The sequence below is a fragment of the Myripristis murdjan genome, chromosome 10 (genome assembly GCF_902150065.1).
Source record: "Myripristis murdjan chromosome 10, fMyrMur1.1, whole genome shotgun sequence".
In the NCBI taxonomy this organism is placed as follows: Eukaryota; Metazoa; Chordata; class Actinopteri; order Holocentriformes; family Holocentridae; genus Myripristis; species Myripristis murdjan.
Genome location: NC_043989.1, coordinates 34,567,411 through 34,594,997, shown reverse-complemented (window position 1 = coordinate 34,594,997; position 27,587 = coordinate 34,567,411). Strand labels below are relative to the sequence as shown.

The 27,587-nt window shown below is 41.1% G+C and overlaps 1 protein-coding gene across 4 annotated transcripts in view; it reads right to left on the bottom strand.

Annotated features, from left to right (window-relative positions):
- The window catches only part of abhd18 (abhydrolase domain containing 18), a 97,063-nt gene that overhangs the window by 62,412 nt on the left and 7,064 nt on the right, over positions 1-27,587 (bottom strand). For all 4 annotated transcript variants that reach the window (XR_003928827.1, XM_030061773.1, XM_030061772.1 and 1 more), the window contains exons 4-9: positions 23,396-23,496; positions 19,564-19,639; positions 7,327-7,411; positions 4,765-4,792; positions 2,463-2,601; positions 2,207-2,296 (exon numbers count right to left, since the gene is read on the bottom strand). Coding sequence is in view for 3 of the 4 variants with exons in the window: in XM_030061773.1 (XP_029917633.1) it covers positions 2,207-2,296; positions 2,463-2,601; positions 4,765-4,792; positions 7,327-7,411; positions 19,564-19,639; positions 23,396-23,496 (519 nt within the window). In the remaining variant the exon portion in view is untranslated. The remainder of the gene's footprint in view (positions 1-2,206; positions 2,297-2,462; positions 2,602-4,764; positions 4,793-7,326; positions 7,412-19,563; positions 19,640-23,395; positions 23,497-27,587) is intronic.

Genomic DNA, 27,587 nt, shown 5'->3' with positions numbered 1-27,587 from the left:
GTTCTCTGGAGTGATGAATCACGCTTTTCCATCTGGCAATCTGATGGACGAGTCTGGGTTTGGAGGTTGCCAGGAGAACGGAACATTTCAGACTGCATTGTGCCGACTGTGAAATTTGGTGGAGGAGGAATTATGGTGTGGGGTTGTTTTTCAGGAGCGGGCTTGGCCCCCTTAGTTCAGTGAAAGGAACTTTGAATGCTTCAGGATACCAAAACATTTTGGAACAATTCCATGCTCCCAACCTTGTGGGAACAGTTGGAGCGGGCCCCTTCCTCTTTCAACATGACTGTGCACCAGTGCACAAAGCAAGGTCCATAAAGACATGGATGACAGAGTCTGGTGTGGATGAACTTGACTGGCCTGCACAGAGTCCTGACCTGAACCCGATAGAACACCTTTTGGGATGAATTAGAGCGGAGGACTGAGAGCCAGGCCTTCTCGACCAACATCAGTGTGTGACCTCACCAATGCGCTTTTGGAAGAATGGTCAAAAATTCCTATAAACACTCTCCTCAACCTTGTGGACCAGTCTTCCCAGAAGAGTTGAAGCTGTAATAGCCTGCAAAGGTGGACCGACATCATATTGAACTCTATGGGTTAGGAATGGGATGGCACTTCAGTTCATAGTATGAGTAAAGGCAGGTGAGCGAATACTTTTGGTAATATAGTGTACATGGACTGTTCAAAGCATTAATGGTTAGTCAGATATATGCATCGGTTTCTGGATGGCAGCTTCTTCAAATCCAAAAAATTGTTTTCATGTCAGATTTTCATTGGTCCATAACTGCATGTGGGAATGTCTTAAAAAATCTGATCTCTGTTTTAATTTAAAGTTCAAAGCTTACTCTTTCTTGGGATATAAAACATTTTTTCTTTATGCAAGTTCTTCATTTTATTTTGTTTTGTTATCCCGTACATGGGGCTATTTCACCAATCGCAAATATAGAAATTCCTCACTATTAAACCATTGTAACTTGCGTTTGTGTCTTATATTCATTTATTGCTTATTTGTTCATTATTAACCTAAAATACAATGACCATTGCACCAGAAATGCATTTACATGTCAAAACATCAATACTTTTCATGAACTTTTTACCAAATCTCTTAAGCTGCACATTCATAGAGTTCGGGTTTTCACTTCCAATTTCCACAGTAAAGTACCCATTCTGAATTTCACCATACATAAAATATGCATAAAATTGACTACTTTACAAACTGAAACCATTTTGGGTGATTATCTTCAAATTTGAAAAATTGTAAAAATCTGTTGGGTTTCTTTGGGTTTTTTTTTTAGCATTGAATTACAACGTTATCTCATGACGCTTTACAGGTAGAGCAGGTAAAGACCCCGCTCTACAAATTAGAGGAACCCAACAGTCACATAGTGACTATGTGATTGAAGGCTTTGGTTTTTGATTGTTTGAATAAAATGGGGAAAAATCTAAGCTTGTTAGCAAAATCAAGCTTTGTTGGAGAAAGCTAGTCTTCTTCATTAGCTTATTGATGCAAATAGCTTATTAAGCTAACGACAAGAACTGTCCTGCTTCCAATTTGTAAAGCACAAGCAACAGGCTTGGATTTTCTCTGTTTTATTGAGGGTTTTAGCAGATCACATTTGTTGCAGTTGAGAACTGTATATGTACATCACATGCGCAGTACTGATGAGGCATGAGGATCCGGTAGTGACAATTCATCTTTACTTTTTTCTACTCTGTCAAATGCTACTGCCCACAACTGTCTTCACTAACATGTTATAACCAAGAGTAAAATTTAGGTGGCAAATGTTGCACCAAAATCCTAATTTCTAATTACTATGAGTGCCTCTTTAAAAGTTTGCTTGTGGAATTTATTTCCATTTTAATTGTTTGAGCCAGTCTTTTGTTGTAACAATGTGGAGAGGATCAAAATAGCCCTATTTGTTAGAATTATTGACAATAATTTGGCAATTATTTATGGTTGTAGTAGTCTATAATATGATATGAACACCTCAACTAAGCAAAGGGGAATGACAGTCTGTTATGCCATTTAGAAATGAAAGTCAGCCAATCTGGAAAAGTTTTGAGTGCAGTGTTAACAACCATTAAGAGTGACAACAAAACCAGATCTTACGAGGACTGTCAATGTCTCAAGTTTTTTGCTGATAAGATGAATGAATTTCCCTCTATCAGACAATCTAAAGTACAAAGACACACAATAGTGTATTACCGTGGTAAAGACACTAGATGCGGTGGACCACGACAGGCAGGGAATCAGTGGAATGGGCTTAGGCCAGTTGGTCACTGCTAGGGATGCCATCTGGATAGAGACAGACATACACACAGACATAGACACAGACACACACACACAAAGTTACAAATTTGCATCTGCAAAGAAGCCAGGTATGTTGATTAAATGTGTGTATCAAAAAGGAAAAATTAAAACTTCTTTAATAAACTGAATGTTTGCTGCTAAGGTAACTCACATATCCACCCATGGAGATGCCAGTCATTCCTAATGGCCAGAACCCCTCTCTCTCCAACCAATGAAGAAGCACCATTGACTCCAGGATCAAAGCCCCACCCATCACAAACAGGTCTGACACATTTTTCAGACTGGACCGCCTAAAATACTCAGAATTCTCAATGACATCACAGTCTACAAAAAACCACAATAAACTCATAGATTAACCAGGAAATAAAATTTGCGACCAGAATGATCAAAGGGTGATTAATGGAATAGTTCACACAAAAATGAACTTCATGTCACAGGGCTTTTCCCCAAGGAGTACATATGGAGCAAAAATGGAGCACACAAAGAAATTTAGGAGCACAAAATAGCACAAAATTACCAGGAGCACAAAATGTTCAAGTAACACAGAGTTTATTCATGAACATTTTCTTACGTACATATTATATTACACGCGTGCATGTGTGTGTGCGTGTGCGCGCGCGTGTAGTAAAGAGACAAACATCTGTGCAAAAGCACAGATTTAAACAGTGTCAGTTTCAGGAAAAAAAACATACCACATTTGTGTGTTGTGTACTCTGAAGACAGTAATAAAGTCATTCTCAAAAGCAAGTGTTAACTACATTCAGTCTGACTCTGACAAATAATTTTGAAGTTTTTTTGTTTTTTTTTTTAACTCTAGTGCTTGTAGGTACAAACTGATGAGGAGCACGAGGGTAGGAAGATGCTTACACTGGATTGCTGTGACCAGAGCTTTTTGGGGGGTTGGGGGTGGGGGCTTTAAACTTCTGTTATATTTATACTCTCTCCTGTCCCAATAACAAAAGCATAAGCAATAACAAGGCCTCATCACAGGGTGCTGCACTGTCTACTCTTAGCTCCTTAACTAGTCAGTGAAGAAGGTGGATGACTATAGCCAGAAAGTCAACAACTTTGCCTGTAGTCTGTCTTCTTCACACAACAGTTCCTGGCAGCAGACTATAAAGAAGTGTCAGAGGAAAGTAGTGGTATGAGGGAAATAGCTGTGATTGACTGGGGAACCATCGTGCCACATGGTGCAATTAGAAAACCTGGAATATGGCATCTGCAAGAACATACAGATCACCAATAGATTTCTTCCTTTGCCAAAAGCCAATGCCATTGCCCACTGTTACACCATTCGTCTCTACTCATTTGAGTTATTTTGGAGAAGGACAGTATGGAGCTATGCTAGCAAAACTGACTCTTTTTATGGAAGTTATTCAACATGAAAGTGTTAAATAATTAACTGCACCACTTCAAGCATTCTCTAACACTCTCCTGCCTTTTGGTGTCATTCTTCTGCAACAACCCCTGACAACACCTCTTTATGTCTTTCTTTCTTTCCTGCTTTCTTCCTTTCTCTCTGCTGTCTTTCTCCCACAGGTTCCTAGTGATCCATGGTACTTGGGAGCTACAGTGGATTCCCATTTCAAGCTTTCCCACAATGCTGCAAGCAAATCCAAAGACATACAACCATAACCCAAGCATTTTTCATCCCACCATCTTCTCACACAAATAAATAAATCATCTAAATTTCTGGACCTTGCTAGTGAAGTGACATACAAAGTTAACCAGTTTTCCATACGAGGGTGAATACATAATAACATTTCATTTTTGGGTCAACTATTCCTTTACTCATTTAGCAATGTCTTAAAAATGAGGGTCAGAACTGTGGCTAACTTGCTAACTCTTCCCATGAAACATGTAACAATGATATAAGTCAAAAGTGCCCTTAACTACCACTCAGATAATATTTACAACAATGATAATCTTGGAAAAGTTTAATGTGTGGGCCAAAAAGGGACCAACAACAAATGAGTAGCGGCCATAAGAAAGTTGGTCTGTTCATTACAAATTTAAAACTGTCACTGACTGTAAATATAATTTTTATATCAAATATCATTTTTCAGCCAATTTCATAAAATTAATTCCATAATTAAAATCATTCAGGTTAAATATATATACTGTATAAATAGTTGGATATTGGTGGGTCTCCTAGAATCTAGCAAAATAGCTGTTTTAAGTAAGTTACTTCACATCACATATGCCCCATATTCAACAACAGAAATATCAAAAAAAATACCAAAGGTACCTTTTTCAGTCTGATGTTCATTCTCTAACATGGTGCTGCGGCTAATCAGCTTCATATTCACATCAGTATTTTTATTTGTTGCATTTGAAAACAGACAATAAAGATGAGGAGACAGATTTTTAAATCTCAGTTCGAGTGCATGTGACCATTTTGTGAGATTTGATTTGGCTAGCATAAGTAACAGCTCTGTGCAATGTTGACTTACAGTTGGTCTTTGGGTTTGCGGTAGCCATGTAAGAGATCAGTCAAGGAATTAAACATTTACAGACAGCTGTAACAATTTCAGTACATGTCAGGTAATGTATGATCAAGAACTCAAAAATAGAAGATCAAGGCTGAAGGCAGCCACACTCTGAATTAGAAGTACTAACAGCATTTATTTGGTTTTAATTCTTACATAATAAAAGTCAACTGTTGTCACCATATCTGCTAAGCACAAACATTTTTACTCTTAAAACCCGTCCAAGAGTTATTTTTTGAGGACTGTTTTTCTTGTTGCATTGTTAACCCTATAAAGCCATTTGTATCATATATGATACACGGTATCAAATAACACATTCCGTTTTCAGTTTAATTATTACTTGACCAAAATACTGTTGTTTATTTGGACACTTCCCCTGTTCACCCTGGACCATACCATTGGCACTTCAAGTACTGTCATATATGATACAACAGAAAACCCGTATGTAATAACATATTTTTTGAAAAATCTTTTTTTTTTTTTTTTTTACATTTTGTTATAGGACTAAATAAAGGGTTCAGTTTCAAAAAATTGTAATTTTCTGCCAATTCTTTCATAGTTCAGACTTTACAGGGTTAATATCGATTTTTTTAACAAATCCCAATCTAACTGTTACAGGTGTAATGACCATTGATCTTCATCATCATCTTTCAGATCATGTCACCTTTACTTGGAAATTCTTATGGTGCAACTATGTTGCCAGTTCCACTTAATCATACCTGAAACCATGGTAGTAGCTGCTAGCTAGTGCCATGCTAATAATGACAAGCGTTGAAGATTAGGTGGACAAGGAGGAGAATATTGGCTCCTCTCTCAGAAATAAGTCAGCTGTGTGGAAATACTTTGGTTTCAGGAGAAAAGCAGGGTCAACTGACAACACAGATGCTATATGCAAGCAATGCTGTTATAAGATAAGATACTCAGGAAACACGACAAACCTATCACAGCACCTGAAAATAGTAAACTTGTCAAATTACATTTTAGTTAGTTTGTGAGTTGATATTATGTACAGTATCTAAATATATTAATGAGAATATGGTATCGTTGATATCGCTCAAAGGCCCCTGAATCGAATCGAAATTGTATCATGGCAGACTGTAATATCAGCAAATATATCATTGTACAAAGAATTGATGTGATATTGTATCATGATAAGGCTTGTGATTTATACCCCTACTAACTATGATTTGCACAGCTGAGCTATTCTGCCATGTTGCTCTCATTTGAAAGTGAATTCCAATGGAGAATCCAGTCGAATGAACTCCTACAGTTTGCACATTGCTGTGTTCATCAAGTCCTTGTATTGAATATTTTTTAAATTTTGATTTTAGTGATAGATTTTCCTCCAATGTGCTGAGTTTTTTTTTTTTTTTTTTTTTTTTTTAAACAAGTGACCAAAGTGTCTCAGTATTAAGTTGCTATATGCAATATTTTGGAATCTCTTTAATTTTAAAATATCATTTGGTAATGGAAAAAGAAATCTGTACAACAGCAAAATTATTTAGAGGTGCTGTCACTATACAAAAAGACATCAGGAGGAGTAAAGGAAGGCTTAACACCACACTGACATTAAAGAAAAATTTTTATTGTTAAATTCTCTCCTTTGTGACATTTCAGTCCGATTGAAACATCATGATGAAGTCTTAGATTTTAACAATAAATAAAAAAAAAAAAAAAAAAAAAAAAAAATATATATATATATATATATATATATATATATATATATATATTTTTTTTTTTTTTAACATCAATAGTATTGCACCTTCTGTTATGTTACGTTGTGAAATGGAACGTTCACCTTATAACTAATTTTACCCAAAGAAATTAGCAAATATGGCTAGGTATTATAAACTAACTAGCTAAAGGTAAATATGAAAAAAAAAAAAAAACAGAGCCTCTCAGAAACAAACCTGAACAACTCACATGTTCTGTGGAGAGTTTTAAATCACTTTCAGCATAATCCTTTACCATAAAATAATTTTCATCATACATTTAACTAATTTTTTCAGATTCTTATCTAGATACCGTGGCAATGCAACAGCAGAGCACAGTTACACCATTTTGGAATCAAGCTGGCTGAAGAGAGTGCTGAAAGTAAAACCAAAACAAACTTGTGTTGTTGTGCATCCTACAAAATCATTCTAGAGCTCTGTGTCACCACTCAAAATTGTATTCTACATCTAGTTCAGTCATTTTGTCCCAGCGAAGCTGGTGAAGCTGGCATTCTTGCGACAGTGAAGGAGTTAATGGACCAAACTTGGTGGATATACTACACTTGAATGGACTAGCAAATACCACAATATGGGTAAGAACCTGTACTCACTTTAACATACTCATGCCCATGTAGGGGTCATCAGGAGGTACACGTTTTAATGTGTGCCACTGTGAATAAAATGATTTTTGTTGCAATGTCACCCAATATTTATTTGGGTGTGTCTTTATGTAATAATTTACATAAAGGAACAAATCAAGTAATGTTAAGGTAAAAAAATCAGGATACAGCAGGTAATTTTGATTGAAGGATATAGTAAGGGTTCTCCAGCAGTACTGAAGCCATTCCTGTCTCTTTGATCATGGGTCTAGCCATCAGGGTCCGACGACGCCAAAAAAACTACACACACACACACACACAGACACAGACACACACACAGACACAGACACACACACACACACACACACACACACACACACACACACACACACACACACACACACAAAATAGTGGTAAACACCTGCACCTACATGCACAGCAAAATCACTGGAGTTAAAATCCTGGTGTTAGACCATTTTAGAGTGAAGTGTTGAGGTTGTGGTGTTGATTCTGATACAATGACCTCCGTGCCAGTGAGAAAACATATCAGTGTAGACGTAACAGTACAGAGTTAACAGTATCCAACACCTGCGGGTGTGGTTTTCACACCCGCAGAGCCGAGAGGCTGCAGGTTTTCTTTCAAACCAAAAACTCCACCAGGTGATTTCACTGATTAGTCCCTGCTCTCTGCTTGAAGGTGAGGTAATCAATGAAATCAGCTGCAGCCTCTCAGCTCTCCATGGAACATGGTTTCCCACCCCTGCTCTATTGAGGATCAGAATTTTACTACGGTCTGATTCAATTTTCTACAATTTCTATGATTACTCATGTCTTTTAATTCAAATCTTAAGATAACACTGACACACATGTCACGCTTTTGCTTATGCAATTAATGTTGTCTAGGTTAAAAGTGTCTGCAATGGTGTCTGATTAATTGTTCAAATAAGAACATGAATGTAATCAATCAAAACTAATCTGCAAATTCATGTCTTACATAATACCCTTTAACTAAAATTCAAATAAATTAAATTTTTATAAAAATGAAGACATAAATCAAGGCAGTGAAAGTTTCACATTTTTATATAGGGGATTTAAAAAAAAATGACGGCTGAAGGACTGTCCAAAAAAAAAATTGTAATTTTTCTGCAGGATCATGCTGAAGATTGCAAGATTGAAGATCAAATTACAAGCTGCTGATTATGAAGAATTCATTTCTGAAGGTAATTGTCCCGATTTGTATATGACTAACCAGTAATTTCAACTGACTGGACTTTTTTTTCCTGATTTAAACAAATAACCATGTGGTATTTTAACTCATTTAGCGAGAGGGAAGTTCTCCATCCTTGTGGACAAGATTTGTGTGGAAGATGATTCGGGAACCGAAGTGGATGAATCTGTGTTGAATTTGTTGAACATTTCCATGCCTTTCATGTTGCTGACATGGTGCATAATGTTTCAGCTGTTAGACCTGATGACCTGAGATACTATAAACCCTTTGATATTCAAATGTATTACGGTGCAGAACTGTTGTTGTGCCACACAGTTGCATTATTTAAGTTATGTAATTATTTTCATCTGTAATTTTCCTTGTTAATGAAAAATAAATATTTTTGATAGTCATTTTTGGAGTGATTATTTAATGTACATTTTAACTGTTAATACCAGTGGTCCATATGCTGTATCAGCAGCACAGTAAATACTAGTTAAGTATACATTTTACATCAGTGTTACTGGTCATAAGATAACTGGTCAATAACATCATAGTGTTGATTAAAATAAACTGGTATGAATATTTAGGGCCCGAGCACTGTCCCAGTGCGAAGCCCTATTGTATTTGTACCGTTTCTTTCTTCTTATTATTAGGGCCCGAGCACTGTCCCAGTGCGAAGCCCTATTGTATTTGTAAGGTTTCTTTTTTTTTTGTTTTATTATTATTATTACGCCACTTTGACGCTTAATTTGACCCCCTAAACATGCTCAAAAACTCACCAAATTCGGCACGCACACCAGGTCTGGTGAAAAATTCGATAAAATCAAAAATCGAACCCCCCAGGTGCAAAAATAGGCTCGGTAGCGCCACCTAGGGACGCAAAGGCAGCCCCTGCGACCCACAGGAATGTGATAGAAAGACCAAACCAGCGCCGAAACGTAGATCTCATCAAGCCCGACATTTTTCGTGCCGTGCCCCCCACCTAAAACCAACAGGAAGTCCGCAATTTGCATTTGAATGTCACGTTTTCGCCCAAATTTCCGCTTTGCAGAAAATCTTTAAACTCCCAGGGCGTTAATTTTAGTGACTTGAAAACTTAAATACATGACAGAGAACATAGTGCTTAACAAAAGTTCAGAAGGAATTTACATTCCATCAAACCGTTTGATTTTCAGAAGCCCTCAAAGTCAGAGTGTCCACAACCAGCGCCTCCACTTTTTCCCATGGACCCTGGTGTGCCTGCTGTGAATTAACATGCACTTGCCGTGAGCATAGGCACTAATTAGGCCCCAGCAGTCCAAAGTAAACGTCTGACAGCTTCAAAACCTATGCCGATGGAAAGAGGACTAATTCTCCTACAAAAATAGGAGGTCTTGCTGTGGATTGGAAAAAGTTTATGGCCGCGGTGAAGACTAGTTTAACAGGTTTGGACTCTGGGTTTTTTTTCTCTGCTCTGCCTGCTCTGCCCTCCCCCACAGAAGCAGAAAGACCTCTCAAACTCAAACGCAAGCTTAGGGCGACATCTGCTGGAGGAGCACCGCTAGTGGCTGGGCCAGAACTTTGTGTGTGTGTGTGTGTGTGTGTGTGTGTGTGTGTGAGTGTGAGTGTGAGTGTGAGTGTGTGTGTGTGTGTGTGTGTGTGTGAGTGTGATTGAGTGAATGGCACCGTGAATGGATCGTTCCCGGCGGGCACGAGGAGGACGCGGGGCACGGGTGCGAGGGCCCGTCCAACGCTGCTTGCAGCTTTAATTATTATACATACGTGTCATTAGGCCTTAATTTTACCCCCTAAACATGCTCAAAAACTCACCAAATTCGGCACACACATCAGGTCTGGCGAAAAAGTCGATAAAATCAAAAATCGAACCCCCCAGGTGCAAAAATGGGTTCGGTAGCGCCACCTAGGGACGCAAAGGCAGCCCCTGCGGCCCACAGGAATGTGATAGAAAGACCAAACCAGCGCCGAAACATAGATCTCATCAAGCCCGACATTTTTCGTGCTCGTGCCCCCCACCTAAAACCAACAGGAAGTCCGCAATTTGCATTAGAATGTCACGTTTTCGCCCAAATTTTCGCTTTGCATGAAATCTATAAACTCCCAGGGTGTTAATTTTATCGGCTTGCAAATTTCATAGATGACAGAGAACATAGTGCTTAACAAAAGTTCTGAAGGAATTTACATTCCTTTGAACCGTTTGGCTTTCAGAAGGACGCAAAGTCTGAGTGTCCACAAGCACCACCTCCACTTTTTCCCATGGACCCTGGTGTGCCTGCTGTGAATAAACAGGCACTTGCCCTGACAATGGGCACTAATTAGGCCCCTGGTGACTAAAGTAAAAGTCTGACAGCTTTCAAACCTATGCCGATGGAAAGAGGACGCATATTCCTACAAAACTATATATCATGCCTGCAGCCTTCTCCCAATGCACACTCACTGGGAAGGAGCAGTAACAACTCTGTGTGTGTGTGTGTGTGTGTGTGTGTGTGTGTGTGTGCTTAATGCCACAACCACCGGGCACAAGTGTGCACGCGGCAGCACGGGTGCGAGGGCCCGTCCAACGCTGCTTGCAGCTTTAATTTACACTTGGTTTGTGAAGTAACACTGCTGCAGTGCAAATTAAAATTTATCTACACTGGTGTCACAATTTTACACTATTAGAGTGTGAAGTAACACTATTGTAGTGTCAATTAATGTAAATATATCCATATTGGTGTCAAAATGTTACACTATAAGAGTTTGAAGTAACACTATTTTAGTGTTAATTAATGTAAACTTATCCATACTGGTGTCAATATTTTACACTATTAGAGTGTTTAAAGTAACTCTGTTGTTGTGCTAATTAATTCAAATATATCCATTTGGGTGTTAATATTTTACACCATCAGAAATTGTTAAGTAACACTGTGATAGTGCTAATAATCTCAACACTATTAAAAGTGTTGATTTAACTCTGAACCAGTAGTTCCCATATAAACACTGGGTCACTGTTAATTTTAACTCTGAGTGAGTTAAATTAGCGATTTCAAATTTGCAATGTGAAAACTATAGACAAAGGGAGCATCAATTTGTCCTCTCTATTAATCTAGATCAGATCTACATCTAGATCTATGCAAGGCAGGCTGTTACGTACTTCCAGTCAAATCATATCAACTTCCACTGCCGCTCGATATCTATAGCAAGCTTGTTAGCTGACTATCGTGGCTCAGTATAAACTGGATCTCCATTGTAATATGATGTTGATTTTTAATTTTTCTTTTTGAATTGCCTTTTTGTTAATCATGAGCTCAAAGCCTATGAAACAGTAATGTTTCAAAAACGCAAGGACAGCAGCTGCTAAGGTAACATCATTGCTGCGTCCCATAGTGTATAAGCTTCAGCCAGGTTGAACTCCATGCTCTGCTTCCATACTTTTCCCAAAGACAGAAGACTGCAGAAAAAGTGGGCAATTAATATTCGCAGAGACAATTTTACCCACAAATCACAATCACAAGAGTATGCAGCTGACATTTTCAAAGTGCAAACCTGATTTGCACAATCTGGCACTGGCTTCTGAAAAATAGGGCTGCTCCGGTGCCCAACATCCCAACACCGGCCACACTTTTTTTAATAGAATAAATCGCCTGTCTGATTATTCCCAGCAGCTGAACTGTCAGCTGCTGCAAACTGAAGTGCATGTCTGCTGTAAAGCAGCTTTGTAATGAATGAAAACACAGATTGTGTACTTGATGCTCATTCTCTGGGTTTAGTTTTTTTTTTTTTGGAACCTTGTCTGTAATTTCTGACACATCAGAGCCATGACAATGGAAGACTACCCATCCAACTGCACATGCAAATATTCAAGTAGAACGTCATGTTAAGGTTGATTAAATAATCTGAGCCTGAACAGATGTGGTTCAATCAAGTCTGTAATAACTTACAGATGTGAAACACATAAAACGTTGGATGAGGTTGGAGTTAGCAGGGATGTCTCCTTTTGTTAATTACCAGTTGTCTGCTCTACATGCAGATAAACACATCATTTGAGAGAGAGATAGAGAGAGAGAGAAAGAGAGAAAGAGAGAGAGAGAAATAGATTGTGATTGTCATATGCACAGTAAAACAAGCGGTTACACTGTACAATAAAATTTTTTCTTTGCTAGTTCTCTTTCCATAATAAATAAATAAATAAAATGGCATTTAACAGGCAACAGGCATTTAACAAAAGGAGAAATTTTTGCTCACTCTAGACTCATTTTAATGCACTGTCACCTACTGAAGACATATTTCACATCTGTTACAGGTTTGACTCGATCACGTTCAGGCTCAGATTGCTGAATTATTCCAGTGGATTTGAGAGGGTTCTCTGCTTAGGTGGATTAATCAACCTGTAATATTTCTGTGATATTCCTGCAGTAACTGCAACATGGACACTCACCTGTGATGTTTCTGTAAGGTTCCTATGGTGGCTCTCTTGCTTCTGGGTTTAGTCAGATTGAATTTAAATGTCCCGGGGCACGAAATTAAAGAAAGGCTGTTGCCTCCGAATTTTATGTGGAAGAAAAAAAAAACTTGATATTGTCAATAAATATTTTAGAGACCCTGCAATATTTCTTGCATCATGTTTTTAGGGGAGCTCATGTCTTATTAAGGGGAGCTGAACTCATCTCTTCTCTGGTCTGCTTCTTCTGCTATTCTTTTGCTTTTGTGTAAAGTTCATCGGAAGTTGACGTGTGGTCTGAGAAGAAATGTTGAAGCAATGCATGCACAGAGCCCATTCACAACCGTTTCTGGTGGCCATGAAGTGGTGGGGACACATTCAAAACAACAAAATCATACTGGGTTTGGCTATAAGGATCAGACAAGGCCGAAGTATAGTAACCAAAATAAATAAAAAATTAAAGCTGCAAGCAGCGTTGGACGGGCCCTCGCACCCGTGCCGCCTCGTGCCCACTTGTGCCCGGTGGCTGTGGCATTAAGCACACACACACACACACACACACACACACTCACACACACTCACACACACACACACACACACATACACACACACACACACACACGCACGTACAGGTACACACACACACACACACACACACACACACACACACTCACACACACACTCTCACACACACACACACACACACACACACACACACACACACACACACACACACACGCACGTACAGGTACACACACACACAGACACACACACACAGACACACACACACACACATACACACATGCAGGCACATACACACACAGACACACACACACACACGCATGCACGCTCAGGCACACACACACACACACACACACACACACACACACAAAGTTCTGGCCCTGTTGCTAGCGGCGCCCCTCCAGCAGATGGCGCCCTTAGCATGTCCTAGTGTGTGCTTCACATGACCTGTCACTCCTTTTAAGGGGGATGTGCATTGGGGGATGTGCCAGCAGCTAGTGTGTGTCAGTAGGGCAGGCAGAGTGCAGAGCAGACCAGAGTCCCAGCTGTTAAACAACTCTTCACAGTGGCCACACACTTTTTCCAATCCACACCATGATATATTGTTTTGTAGGAATTTTGGTCCTCTTTCCATCGGCATAGGTTTGAAAGCTGTCAGACTTTTAACTTTAGTCAGCAGGGGCCTAATTAGCCCCTAGCATTCTGCGCTATTCCCACCAGGGTCCATGGGAAAAAGTGGAGGCGCTGGTTGTGGACACTGACTTTGAGGTCTTCTGAAATCCAAACGGTTCGAAATTTTACTATTTCCTTCTGATCGTTGGTTAAGCACTGGTTACTCTGTCATGTATTAAATTTTCAAGCCGATTCGATTAACGCCCTGGGAGGAGTGCGATTTCATGCAAAGTGAAAATTTGGGTGAAAACGTGACTTTCAAACTCAAATTGTGGACTTCCTGTTGGTTTTAGGTGGGGGGCACGGAACGAAAAATGTCGGGCTTGATGAGATCTACGTTTCGGCGCTGGTTTGGTCTTTCTATGACATTCCTGTGGGCCGCAGGGGCTGCCTTTGCATCCCTAGGTGGCGCTACCGAGTTTGGTAGAATTTGGTGAGTTTTTGAGCATGTTTAGGGGGTCAAATTAAGCATCAAAGTGGCGTAATAATAATAAGAAAAAAGAAACGAAGCAAAAACAATAGGGCTTCGCACTGGGACAGTGCTCGGGCCCTAAAAAATGGACCATTTTCCAAAGTAGTGAGCCAGTTGCTATTTTTACCTCTTTACTTTTTATTGTAAAAACAAAACCACAGAGCCTATTTTTTCTGTAGTAAATCCGTAGTTTCATGTGGAAAAAACACATTGCTCTAGCTTCAACTAAAGAAACAAAATAACATTTTAAAAATGGCACTTTGTTACTGCCCACTCCATCATGGATCACTATACAAGGATACAAGGATACAAGGAAGTTTATTTGTCATTATACAACAGGTTGAATAATGAAATTAAAGTGTGGTTCCCTCTTGATTAATTGATTGTGTAGAAAATAAAATTATTAAACATGGAGGAGTGCAGATGGTGCATTTAGTAGTCTCACAGCCTGAGGGAAGAAGCTGCTCTGTAGTCTGGTGGTACGGCAGCTGATACTTCTGTATCTTTTGCCTGACGGCAGCAGGGTGAACAGGCTGTGGCTGGGGTGGGTGTTGTCTTTTAGGATCCTTTTGGCTCTGCGCAGGCACCTCACCTCCCCGATATCACTGAGGCTTGGTAGATGGGTACCAATGATGTTATGGGCAGTTTTAATCACTCGTTGCAGAGTCTTCCTGTCCTGGGCCGTGCACATCCCATGCCAGTTTGTGATGTTTCCAGACAGGATGCTTTCAATCGCTCCTTTGTAGAAGCTGACAAAAACTTGGCGTGGGAATTTTGCTTTCTTAAGTTTCCTTAAGAAATACAGCTGTTTCTGGGCTTTTTTAACCAGGGCAGAGATATGTGAAGTCCATGTTAGGTTCTCTGTTATGTTGATTCCCAGGAACTTGAAACTGCTCACTTGCTCCACCTCAGCTCCATTGATGTAGACAGGGTTGTGTGTCTTTGCCTCTTTTTTCGAAAATCAACTATCAGCTCTTTGGTTTTGCTGACGTTGAGCAGAAGGTTGTTGTCTGTGCACCATTCTGCAAGATGGTTGATTTCCTCCCGATATGAAAACTCATCATTGTTGGAAATCCGGCCGATGATGGTGGTGTCATCTGCAAACTTCAAAATAGAGTTCTCTCCATGTCGGAGGTTGCAGTCGTGGGTGTACAGCGTGAACAGGAGGGGGCTGAGCACACAGCCCTGGGGCGCTCCGGTGTTGAGCACTAGAGTGGAGGAGGAGAGACTGCCAATCCGAACTAACTGGGGTCTGTTTGTGAGGAAGTCCAGTATCCAGTTGCAGAGAGTGGTACTGATGCCCAGAGTGTTCAGTTTTCCAATCAGCTTCATGGGGGAGATTGTGTTGAAAGCTGAGCTGAAGTCAACAAACAGCATTCTGATGTAGGTGTTGCTTTTCTCAAGGTGAGTGAAGACTGAGTGGAGAGCAGTGGAGATGGCATCCTCTGTGGATCTGTTGGTTCTGAATGCAAACTGCTGAGGGTCCAGACTGGCAGGGATGTTGTTCTTTATGTGCTGGAGAACCAGTTTCTCAAAGCACTTCATCAGGATGGGGGGTGAGTGCCACAGGGCGGTAGTCATTTAGATTAGACACTGCAGACTTTTAGGCACAGGGATGATGGTGGCTGTCTTGAAGCAGGTGGGAACAGTCTCCTGTGACAGCGATATGTTGAAAATGTCAGTAATGACATCTACTAGCTGGTTGGCATGTTTTAGTACACGGCCAGGGATGTTGTCAGGCCCAGCAGCTTTACTTATATTCACTTTCAGCAGGACTTTCCTCACATCCACTGTGGATACTGACAGTGGCCGGTCCTCTGGAGGCGGAGTAGACTTTACAGCTGACTCCCTGTTGAGGAGGTCAAAGCGAGCATAAAATGTGTTTAGCTCGTCTGGTAACGTGGCCTCACACATGATGGGAGCGCTCCTGCTGTTGTAGCCTGTCACATTTTTGACCGCCTGCCACAAGTCTTTGCTGTTGTTGGTGTTGAGGTCTCTCTCCAGTCTCTGCTGATGCCTTCGCTTTGCCTCCTTGATGCCAGCTTACAGTTTTGCTCTGGCAGTGTTGTAGGCTTCTTTGTCACCTGACTTAAAGGCAGCTTTTTTGGCTCGACATAGAGCTCTCACCTCTCCATTCATCCAGGCTTTCTCATTAGGGAATGATTTAACTGTCCTTGTTTTTACCACATCATCAGCACATTTGCTGATGTATGATGTCACCGATGATGCGTATTCTTCAAGGTCAATTTGGTTCTCCTGGGTAGCAGCATCTTTGAACATCTGCCAGTCTGTGCATTCAAAACAGTCCTGTAGAGCCGCTGCAGCTTCATCTGTCCACACTTTAACTGTTTTTACAGTTGGTTTGACCCTTTTTGTCAGCTGGATGTAAGTAGGCAGGAGAAGCAGGGAGATGTTGTCTGACTGGCCAAAATGAGGACGAGAGAGGGCTCTGTAGCTGCCAGGAACATTGGTGTAGACATGGTCCAGTGTGTTGTTTCCTCTGGTGGGGATGTGGACGTGCTGGTGGAATCTTGGCAGAACAGTTCTGAGGTCTGTTTGATTAAAATCCCCAGCAACAATAATAACAGCATCTGGCTGTTTTGCCATCTGACTGCTGATGACCTCATACAATTCCTGGAGTGCATTTTTTTAATTTGCATCCAGTGGAATGTAAACAGCAGCAACAAACACACTGGTGAATTCTCTAGGCAGGTAATATGGCCGACATCTGAGCAGTAAAAACTCAATGTCAGGTGAACATTTTCCATCCACTCTGACTGCACCTGTGCACCAAGCATCATTGATGTACACACAGAGCCCGCCCCCTCTCTCACTATCAGGAAATTGTTACTTTTAAAAGGTAAATACAGACGTTTACAGACATGGGTTGTTCACAGAGCAGTGTAGGGAAAAGTAGAGGAAGGTACTCTACAAATGTAACTTCAATTGTGTTGTAGATCACTTGCCTTCTTAAAACTAATCAGTAATGCCATGCTCAAACTCAGTAACAGAATTTGATTACTTTTTGATACTTTTAATTGTCTCTGTGTCCAAAATCTACAACTTATTCTAAAAAAGAACTAATTCTAATTTACAGACTGTTGGCAAATTACTTTTATACTGTTATGCATGCAGGTGTTCCTAAAACATAGGTTTTACAGTAAATATACAAGATATTAGTTTCCCTGCAACATGAAAACACCAGATGTACCTAACTAACTGCACATATGGTATATCACCACGCTCTATAATTTAATGTTTGGTAACGACTCTTGGCTTTTTATTTATTTATCTATTTATTTATATCCCAAGAAAGATACACTGTGTAAATGAGACAGTTTCAGAGTCATTTTAGAAGTTAGATGGCAGAATTGTTACTCTTAAGTATCCTATTGCAGTGATCCGCGCACTGCTGAAGGTATAGGAAGCACAAATTAATTTTTCATAAAACACCTTTTTTCAGTTCCAAGACATATATTTAAAATGTATATGATACACTGTGTAAATAAGACAGCTTCAGAATTGCTATCAGGTTTATTTTTTCATGTTGACAGAGTTAGGCTAATGACTCCCATAAACTTCAAGTCTGCTACCAATAGGAATTGGACCACTGGACATACATAGGTGAAAATGGGTATTGAACATCTTGTCTCATGCTGGATAAGATGGAAAAAGAGTATTTTACCCAAAAGGATGGAGTATTATATTTTTTAATATTCCCACTACCAGTAGCGGTTTTAGGCACGGGCAAAGTGGGCAGCCGCCCGGGGCAGCATTTTTTCATGTCACGTGGGGGGTGGCACGAGCGCAAAAAAAAAAAAAAAAAAAAAAAAAAAAAAAAAAAAATCAGCGCTGCAAAGCAGTTTTCTATTACTGTATTCATCCGAATATAAGACGATATTTTCTCCATTGAAAATGCCCTGACAAAACGCCCTCGTCTAATATTGGGGGTCTAAGCAAATACACATGTATTGTTGCATATGGAAACCAGTAGGTAGGCTCGCCTGATGCCGTGATTACCGGCAAATGGCCGCATTGCGCCGTCAAATCAACCATGTTGTCTGTGTCATTGTCCGTTGTGCTGCTGCAGCCGCGTATGAACAAAAGTTGATTTATGACGAGTTGACGATTTACGAGTAGTAACAGGGAAGGGCGCAAGGCAGTAATTTCGCCCAGGGCGGCAACATGGGCAGAACCGCCACTGCCCACTACTGTAACCAGTTTGTAGTGTTTTTAGTAGCGTTGTTTGATGTAAAATGTTTTTGTATGACTTTCATGGTGATATATGGATGTGAATGTAGGGCCGTAAGACCTTTTACTTACTCCATTTTCCCATGATAATGAGTTCTTTTGTTTTCTCGAGATGTCAAGTAATTTATGTAATTATCTCGAAATAACAATAGTTGTTTTCCCAAGGAAACGAGCTAAATTTCTTGAGATCTCAAGATCGAAAAACTTTGTTTTCCTGAGACAATGACATAATTAACTCGACATCTGGGTGTGGGCCTTTGGGAAGTGTGTGTATAGCTCTCAGCCAATACCAAAACATAGTGCCAGATCAAGAGCATGACATCCAATTGGAAACTATAAAAATGGGCTAATTTAACCACTGCCAGTGGTTAAATTAGCCAGGAAGGAGTGGCCAGCTGTGAATGTTGCGTTTACAAACCATGACAACAAATCCTACTCATTCTGTCTTTAAAGATTAGTATTAATGGTTCAAGCACAGATTTGTGTATATGCGCTGTTTGTGAATGAGGCCCAGTGTTTTTTTGTTTTTTTTTCTGAAAGCATAGGCACAGCAGTCAAAATAGATGGTTTAACTTTGGTCTCTTTTTGATGTGGTACAAGTTAGTTAGTTTTGGAGCTCACCATGCACTTACCACACAGGTTACCATCTTGAATTGACCTCTTACTTCTACATCGTACAAAACAGTGTGTATCTTTAGTGGTGACATCATGCTGAGCCAGCATGTATTAACAACAATCACACTCCTATGATCAAATAAACCAGCCTTTCCCTTCCTAACTGATCTTATGTTTATTCTAACTTGTGAAAAATTATTTTCTGTGTGGTGTCAACAAGAAACACAAGAAACACAAAGGCTGTTTTATTGTGACTTTAAAGCTGAGGTAATAGTTAGGATAAGGGTGCTTACATGGTCTCCAGTCCCAGCCAGGTGGATACATACTGGTCTGTTCCGCTGCCATTTCTTGGGAACTATTAACTGGAACCTAAAAAAAAAAACCCCAAGCACACATGAGTGTACATACATGCACAAAGCAAAGCCTTACTTCTGCTCAAGGTCATCATCAGTACCAATAGTTCCAGTCATTGCATTAAAGGTAGTGTGAAGTTTGACCAATAAAAAGCATATTCATTTAATTAAATTAATATTTATATTAAAATATTAACAAAAATATCTAAATCAGGGATGCAAATTATTGATTAATTAATTAATCTATAGTTGATTCACCTCATCGATCGATTATCGATGAATTGATAAGCGGCAATTTTCCCTCACATACCCTCCGTCCCAACACTGCAGTGATTGTCGGCTGTGAAGCTGATCCACTCGCTCCTTGTAGCACGGCTGAACGTGAGGTATTTAGGTGGTAATTCAGCGAAGTTGTGGGGTTGCTGTACTTTAAAAGCCCCATGGCATGAAAAATGCAATTTTCGTTGTTTTTTGTCATAGGGAAGGTCTCGGGACCACATAAATACTGTTCCATGCATTAAACCTGTGATAAATGGAAAAATACACACAGCCCGTTCTTTGAAACTCTCCCTTTAAGACGAGTGGACAGCATTCCTCCTTTCTGTGATGTCACACATAAGGCTACGCCGCCCGCCAGCCCGCCTCCGCTCCCCAGGTAACAAGGTAACAAGTTAGTTATATGTCGAAGAAACGTTGTTGCGCCTGTCTGTTTGGTTCATTTCAGCGCCCACTGTTTTATCAAGCTGACACAATACAATGCCGGTTTCGCAAAGAAACTATTGAGTCGGGCTCAAACATGTACGGCCGTACAACATCACGCTCAGCAGTAGCCATGACAATCATACATAATATAGATCAGGGGTGTCAAACTGGTGCCATGGAGGGCCGAGAGGCTGCAGCCCTGCGTTCCAATACCCATACTACCATACTACTTAGTAGGCAAAAAAAAGAATTAGTATGTCCCGATACATTTTATGCCAGATGCAGTATGCCAAGAGTACCAGGATGTTCTACTACATCCGGTCAGATTTCGCAGTATGCATTTCAGCATGGCCCAAACTATAGTCTATGGTCATCCACATGTCATCCACTGGTCAGGTGGCTACCAACCAGCAACCAGCCACCAGAGAAGAAAGGAGAGAATAAATAAGAAACTACAATTACCGCCTTGTGCTTGTATGCCTCTGCAAACCTGGCATGTTGCAGTTTACATCTATGTCTGTCAAGACTCATGACATTTGCAGTGAAGACTTTAAATGAATTGACTACAAGTTAAAAAGGTAAGAAATACTTTTTAAAAAAGGGTTTAATAAAAGTGTATTTTTTGCCAAAATGGAAAGTTGTCACAATGTATGTATGATTTCAGTGAATCATATCCAGTGAGAAACATGCTGTCTTCAGTGATGGAATATTTCTACAGAGCACAAAGGACTAATTCATACACTGCTCATCCCAGTTGATTTTCATACTGGGTTCCAGTGATCCAGTCTAGTATTCAATGACCAGCAGTCAGGTGCTACAACACTACAAAATATCTGTAAGTATGTTTGTTGTGTCATCTTCAGGACGAATTGTAGTGCCTTGGCTAATGTTAAGTTGTCATAACCATGACCCAGCAAACACCAACTTCAAGACACCACTTGAGCACAATTACCTTAACTAAATGTCAAGTTTTATATATACGTATATATATATATATATACAGTACAGGCCAAAAGTTTGGACACATCTTCTCATTCAATGTGTTTTCTTTATTTTCATGACTATTTACATTGTAGATTCTCACTGAAGGAATCAAAACTATGAATGAACACATGTGGAGTTATGTACTTAACAAAAAAAGGTGAAATAACTGAAAACATGTTTTATATTCTAGTTTCTTCAAAATAGCCACCCTTTGCTCTGATTACTGCTTTGCACACTCTTGGCATTCTCTCGATGAGCTTCAAGAGGTAGTCACCTGAAATGGTTTTCACTTCACAGGTGTGCCTTATCAGGGTTAATTAGTGGAATTTCTTGCTTTATCAATGGGGTTGGGACCATCAGTTGTGTTGTGCAGAAGTCAGGTCACTACACAGCCGACAGCCCTATTGGACAACTGTTAAAATTCATATTATGGCAAGAACCAATCACCTAACTAAAGAAAAACGAGTGGCCATCATTACTTTAAGAAATGAAGGTCAGTCAGTCCAGAAAATTGCAAAAACTTTAAATGTGTCCCCAAGTGGAGTCGCAAAAACCATCAAGCGCTACAACGAAACTGGCACACATGAGGACCGACCCAGGAAAGGAAGACCAAGAGTCACCTCTGCTTCTGAGGACAAGTTCATCCGAGTCACCAGCCTCAGAAATCGCAAGTTAACAGCAGCTCAGATCAGAGAGCAGATAAATGCCACACAGAGTTCTAGCAGCAGACCCATCTCTAGAACAACTGTTAAGAGGAGACTGCGCCAACCAGGCCTTCATGGTCAAATAGCTGCTAGGAAACCACTGCTAAGGAGAGGCAACAAGCAGAAGAGATTTGTTTGGGCCAAGAAACACAAGGAATGGACATTAGACCAGCGGAAATCTGTGCTTTGGTCTGATGAGTCCAAATTTGAGATCTTTGGTTCCAACCTCCGTGTCTTTGTGAGACGCGGAAAAGGTGAACGGATGGATTCCACATGCCTGGTTCCCACTGTGAAGCATGGAGGAGGAGGTGTGATGGTGTGGGGGTGTTTTGCTGGTGACACTGTTGGGGATTTCTTCAAAATTGAAGGCACACTGAACCAGCATGGCTACCACAGCATCCTGCAGCGACATGCCATCCCATCCGGTTTGCGTTTAGTTGGACCATCATTTATTTTTCAACAGGACAATGAGCCCAAACACACCTCCAGGCTGTGTAAGGGCTATTTGACCAAGAAGGAGAGTGATGGAGTGCTGCGGCAGATGACCTGGCCTCCACAGTCACCGGACCTGAACCCAATCCAGATGGTCTGGGGTGAGCTGGACCGCAGAGTGAAGGCAAAGGGGCCAACAAGTGCTAAACACCTCTGGGAACTCCTTCAAGACTGTTGGAAAACCATTTCAGGTGACTACCTCTTGAAGGTCATCGAGAGAATGCCAAGAGTGTGCAAAGCAGTAATCACAGCAAAGGGTGGCTATTTTGAAGAAACTAGAATATAAAACATGTTTTCAGTTATTTCACCTTTTTTTGTTAAGTACATAACTCCACGTGTTCATTCATAGTTTTGACTCCTTCAGTTAGAATCTACAATGTAAATAGTCATGAAAATAAAGAAAACGCATTGAATGAGAGGGTGTGTCCAAACTTTTGGCCTGTACTGTATATATATATATATATATGTATGTATACACACACACACACACACACACACACACACACATACTAACACTCAAGTGATGCATTTCACTCATGTGATGCATTTCCAACATTAAACATAAGAAAGACATAAAACACAAGACACTGGGCATTTACTTAGATTGTCTAAAACAGAAAGGCAATAGATAAATAGCAAATAAGTGGTGCAAGTATATCTATATTACTTAAAGTGCAGCAAAGTGCTTAGTGGATGGCAGCATAGCAGAAGTAAATATATAAGAGGAGGAGGAGGCTTCGAGTGCGACCTTTCTCTATTGATTTTGACAAGAAAATTATATTTATGACTGAAATGTTATCTGTGTTATATATAAGGTCAGAACACTGAGGCTGAATCAATTTTTTTGTGTTTGAATGTTAGTAAGTAGTGTTCAATATAATGTTTACTACCTGGCTTTAACAGCTTCTGGTGGCAGTATTCCAGGAACCATAGGTTCCAGAGGAGAGATGAAGAATCCATCATGGATCTGACAGTCAACCTGGTCTTCTGTCTGAACAAACAGGGAATAACATTAACATGTAATATTAAAAACAGTAAAAGGGGAAATGACCCAATTAAGTCCAACAAAATCTCACTCATTGTCTGGTATGCACATGAGAATTTTTTCAGTGAGTGCTTTGTGTGTTGAGTACAATAATGGTACTGGGGTAAAAACTGTTCTTTAGTCTGTTTGTGTGTGATTTAATGATCATGTAGCGACAACCAGAGGGCAACATTTCAAACAGGTGATGTCCGGGATGTGACATGTCCTCAATGATACTTCGAGCTCTCCTGAGGAAGTGATGTGTAAATGTCCTCCATGGAAGGCAGAGGGCAGCCTATGATTTTTTTGGCTGCAGAGATGACAATATTGATATTGCTTGCTAAGTCTCTGAATGTGGATTAATGCTGTACATGTAATGGAATTAAATGTTGTTGGCAACACGATATAGGCCACACTGTACATAATTACACAGAATTGGACAGTGTAATTTATTACAAGCTAGTGATTACAAGGTTGCAAAATTTCAAGGCATACTTGAGATTGACAAAGACTGACAGAACTTTTGCCGTGATATGAATTTATATATTTGCATGCTAGCCTGATACAAAAAATGAGGTTACATGACTCTTGGGCTGTGGAAAAATAGAAAAACTAAACTCTGAGAGAGGTGATACTGATGAGGTGACAGCCTGCATCGCAATCTTAGATAAATAACATGGGCAGGGATATACACTCTGCTATTTTCTTGTTAGCCGTGATACAGATCACTACAGGGATAGTCAGGGCAGTGGAGACAGTCTGCAACTCTGCATTAGTTTGCTCAATGAGAAAGTATAATTCATGCACTGCAACAGTGCATGAGGTTTGGGTTTTTATAGCAACTGTTCTTTTTTTTTCTTGCAGGATTTGACCACAACTTCAACCTCCTCTGAAGTAGGAGAAAGAGAGAGTGGAGGCCTGTTGTTTGTCGTGCTGATGTCACTGAGCTTGTGACCATAGATGAGGGTTGGAAAAAAGATTGACCGGTAAATCGAGAGCCTTGCCTTCTGGCTGAGCTCCTTCTTCACCACAACAGTCCAGTAGAGCAATTGCATAACTGCTGCCCCGATCTGTCTGTCAATCTTCTGCTCCACTCTACCCTCACTTGTGAGCAAGACTGTGAGATACTTGAACTCCTCCACTCGAGGCAGTAACTCACTCTCCACTTGGAGAGGGAAAACCACCTTTTTCCGGCAAAGAACCATGGCCTCAGACTTAGAGGTGCTGATCCTCATCCCGACCGCTTGCACTAGGCTGCAAACCACCCCAATGAATGCTAAAGGTCACAACCTGATGAGGCCAGCAGGACCACATCATCTGCAAAAAGCAGGGACGCAATCCTGTGGTCACCAAACTGGACACCCTCCACACCCTGACTGCACCTTGAAATCCTGTCCATGAAGATCATGAACACAACTGGAGACAAGGGGCAGTCCTGGCAGAGTCCATCATCCACCGGAGATAAGCTCGACCTAGTGCCAAGAACGGCCCTCAGCAGCACACCCAGTACCCCATGCTCCTGCAGCACTGGGTGAAGGGCTGGTTCACCACTCCAAGGCCAAGACAGAATCCACATTGCTCCTCTTGAATCCGAGGCTCGACGATCGGCCAGGGTTTCTTTTCCAGCACCCTAGAGTAAGCTTTCCCAGGGAGGCTGAACAGTGTGATACCCTGGTAATTGGAGCACACTCTCTGGTCCCCATTTTTAAAAATGGGAACCATCACCCCTATCTGCCACTCCCTGGGCACTGTCCCTGACCTCCATGCAATGTTGAACAGACGTGTCAGCCACAACAGTCCAACAACATCCAGAGCCTTCCACAATTCAGGGCGTATCTTGTCCACTCCCGGTGCCTTGGCACTATGGAGTTCCCAACTACCTCAGTGACCTCTGCCAGGGAAATAATCTCTCTTCTGCTGGATCGGAGGCTTCTGTACCTCTTCCTGGATGGCAGGAGGGAGAACAAGCCGTGGGAGGGGTGGTGAGGGTCCTTTATAACAGGGATTAGGGTTTTGGACTTCCAGTACAACTTGGAGTCCTGCCACGTGCAGAAGTTCGCGGACGACACGGCCATCGTGGGCTGTATCAGCGGTGGACAGGAGGAGGAGTACAGGAAACTCATCCAGGACTTCGTAGCATGGTGTGGTTCCAACCACCTCCACCTGAACACCTCCAAGACAAAGAAATGGTGGTGGACTTCAGGAGGACCAGGCCTCACCCGGAGCCCATAAGCATCAACGGTGCCTGTGTGGAAATGGTGCAGACCTACAAATACCTGGGAGTGCAGCTGGATGATAGACTGGACTGGACGGCCAACACGGAGGCTCTGTGCAGGAAAGGACAGAGCCGACTGTACTTCCTAAGGAGGCTGGCGTCCTTCAACATCTGCAAAAAACTGCTGCTGGTGTTCTACCAGTCTGTTGTGGCAAGGCCCTCTTCTATGCGGTGGTGTGCTGGGGAGGCAGCATCAAGAAGAGGGACGCCTCACGACTGGACAAACTGGTGAGGAAAGCGGGCTCTGTTGTGGGCACACAACTGGAAAGCCTGACATCTGTGGCAGAGCAACGGGCGCTGAGCAGGCTCCTGTCAATCATGGACAATCCACTGCATCCACTGCACAGCACCATCACCAGGCAGAGGAGCAGCTTCAGTGACAGGCTGCTGTCACTGTCCTGCTCCACCGACAGACTGAGGAAATCATTCCTCCCCCACGCGATGCGGCTTTTTAACTCCACCCGGAGTTAAAAACTCTCATTATACACATACTCTCATTATACACATACTGCACTACTGGTAGATAACATGTAAAGACTGGAGGGGAAGGGGTGATTCCATAAGGCTGGATCAGGTCAGACAGTTCCTGAATTCCCAGTACCGGGCGTCAGGTTCTGTCGGTCTCATGGTTTCACAGTAACTCTGAACCTCGGTCGGAGCGTGTGTTCCTCAGGTTAGGTTATTTTCCACTGCTGTTTAAATTGTTCATACTTCTGTTTAAATTTTTAATATTTCTATTTTTTTAATAATCCTTGTTTATAGTGTTTATATTGCTTACTGCTATTCATCTGTGTATACTGTATATTTCTGCTAAATTTGCACATTGACCTACCTCTATGCACATTTTATACACCCATGCACATGTTTTTTTTTTTTTTGCACATTGCTTTTTGAACACTGGGTTGTACTTAGATCTTATTCTGTTGTACTCAGATCTTATTCTGTTGTACTTAGATCTTATTCTTTATTTTTTATTTTTTATTTATCTAATTTGTAATCTGTGGATACTGCTGAAAAACTGCGAATTTCCTGCGGGATGAATAAAGTATCTATCTATCTATCTATCTATCTAAAGTTCTCCGTCTCTAGACGGATTTCCGTCAGTTGGGAAAAGAGGGGAAAAAAAGAAAGACAAAAAAAAGTTTCACGTTCATTTTGTTGTGGTACAGTTTTGACTATCCAATGAAATCATGTTAGGCATTAAACTGACGCTGTTGTAAACCAATAAAGCCAGCCAGAGCCTTGGTATTAGCCAATCTGAAACAGAGGAGGGCGGGTTCACCCCTGCCTCTCAGGGAAGGATTTGGGGTCCGTTTCACAAAGCAGGTTTAGTGAAAAGTCTGAGTGTGTTAACCCTGAAATGAGGGAAACTGAGTTTTCCATTTCACAGGGGGAGGTAACTCAAAGCAGAGAAAGAGGGGTAACTCTAGCCCGACGCTTCCGCGTTGCCATGGTGACTCGTCAAATCGGGGCTCCATTGACGCTGTCCTTTTATAGCTGTGGTGCATGCGCTTAACTCCAGGTGAAACTACTCCGAGTTGATCAAACTAACTCAAATCAGCTGAACCGAAAACTCAGAGTTTCCTATCTCAGAGAAGATCAACTCAGAGTTCGGGGTAAGACTCAGAGTTTGCTGAACCTGCTTCGTCAAACGGACCCCTGTTGTAACTGCATGAGTGGAATTAACAGAGATGTACAGTAACATGGATTTTTTACCAACTCAAAATGGATAGCTGATGGATAACGTCATCTGAGAGCAGTTTCTTTGGTAAGTGTCTATTCC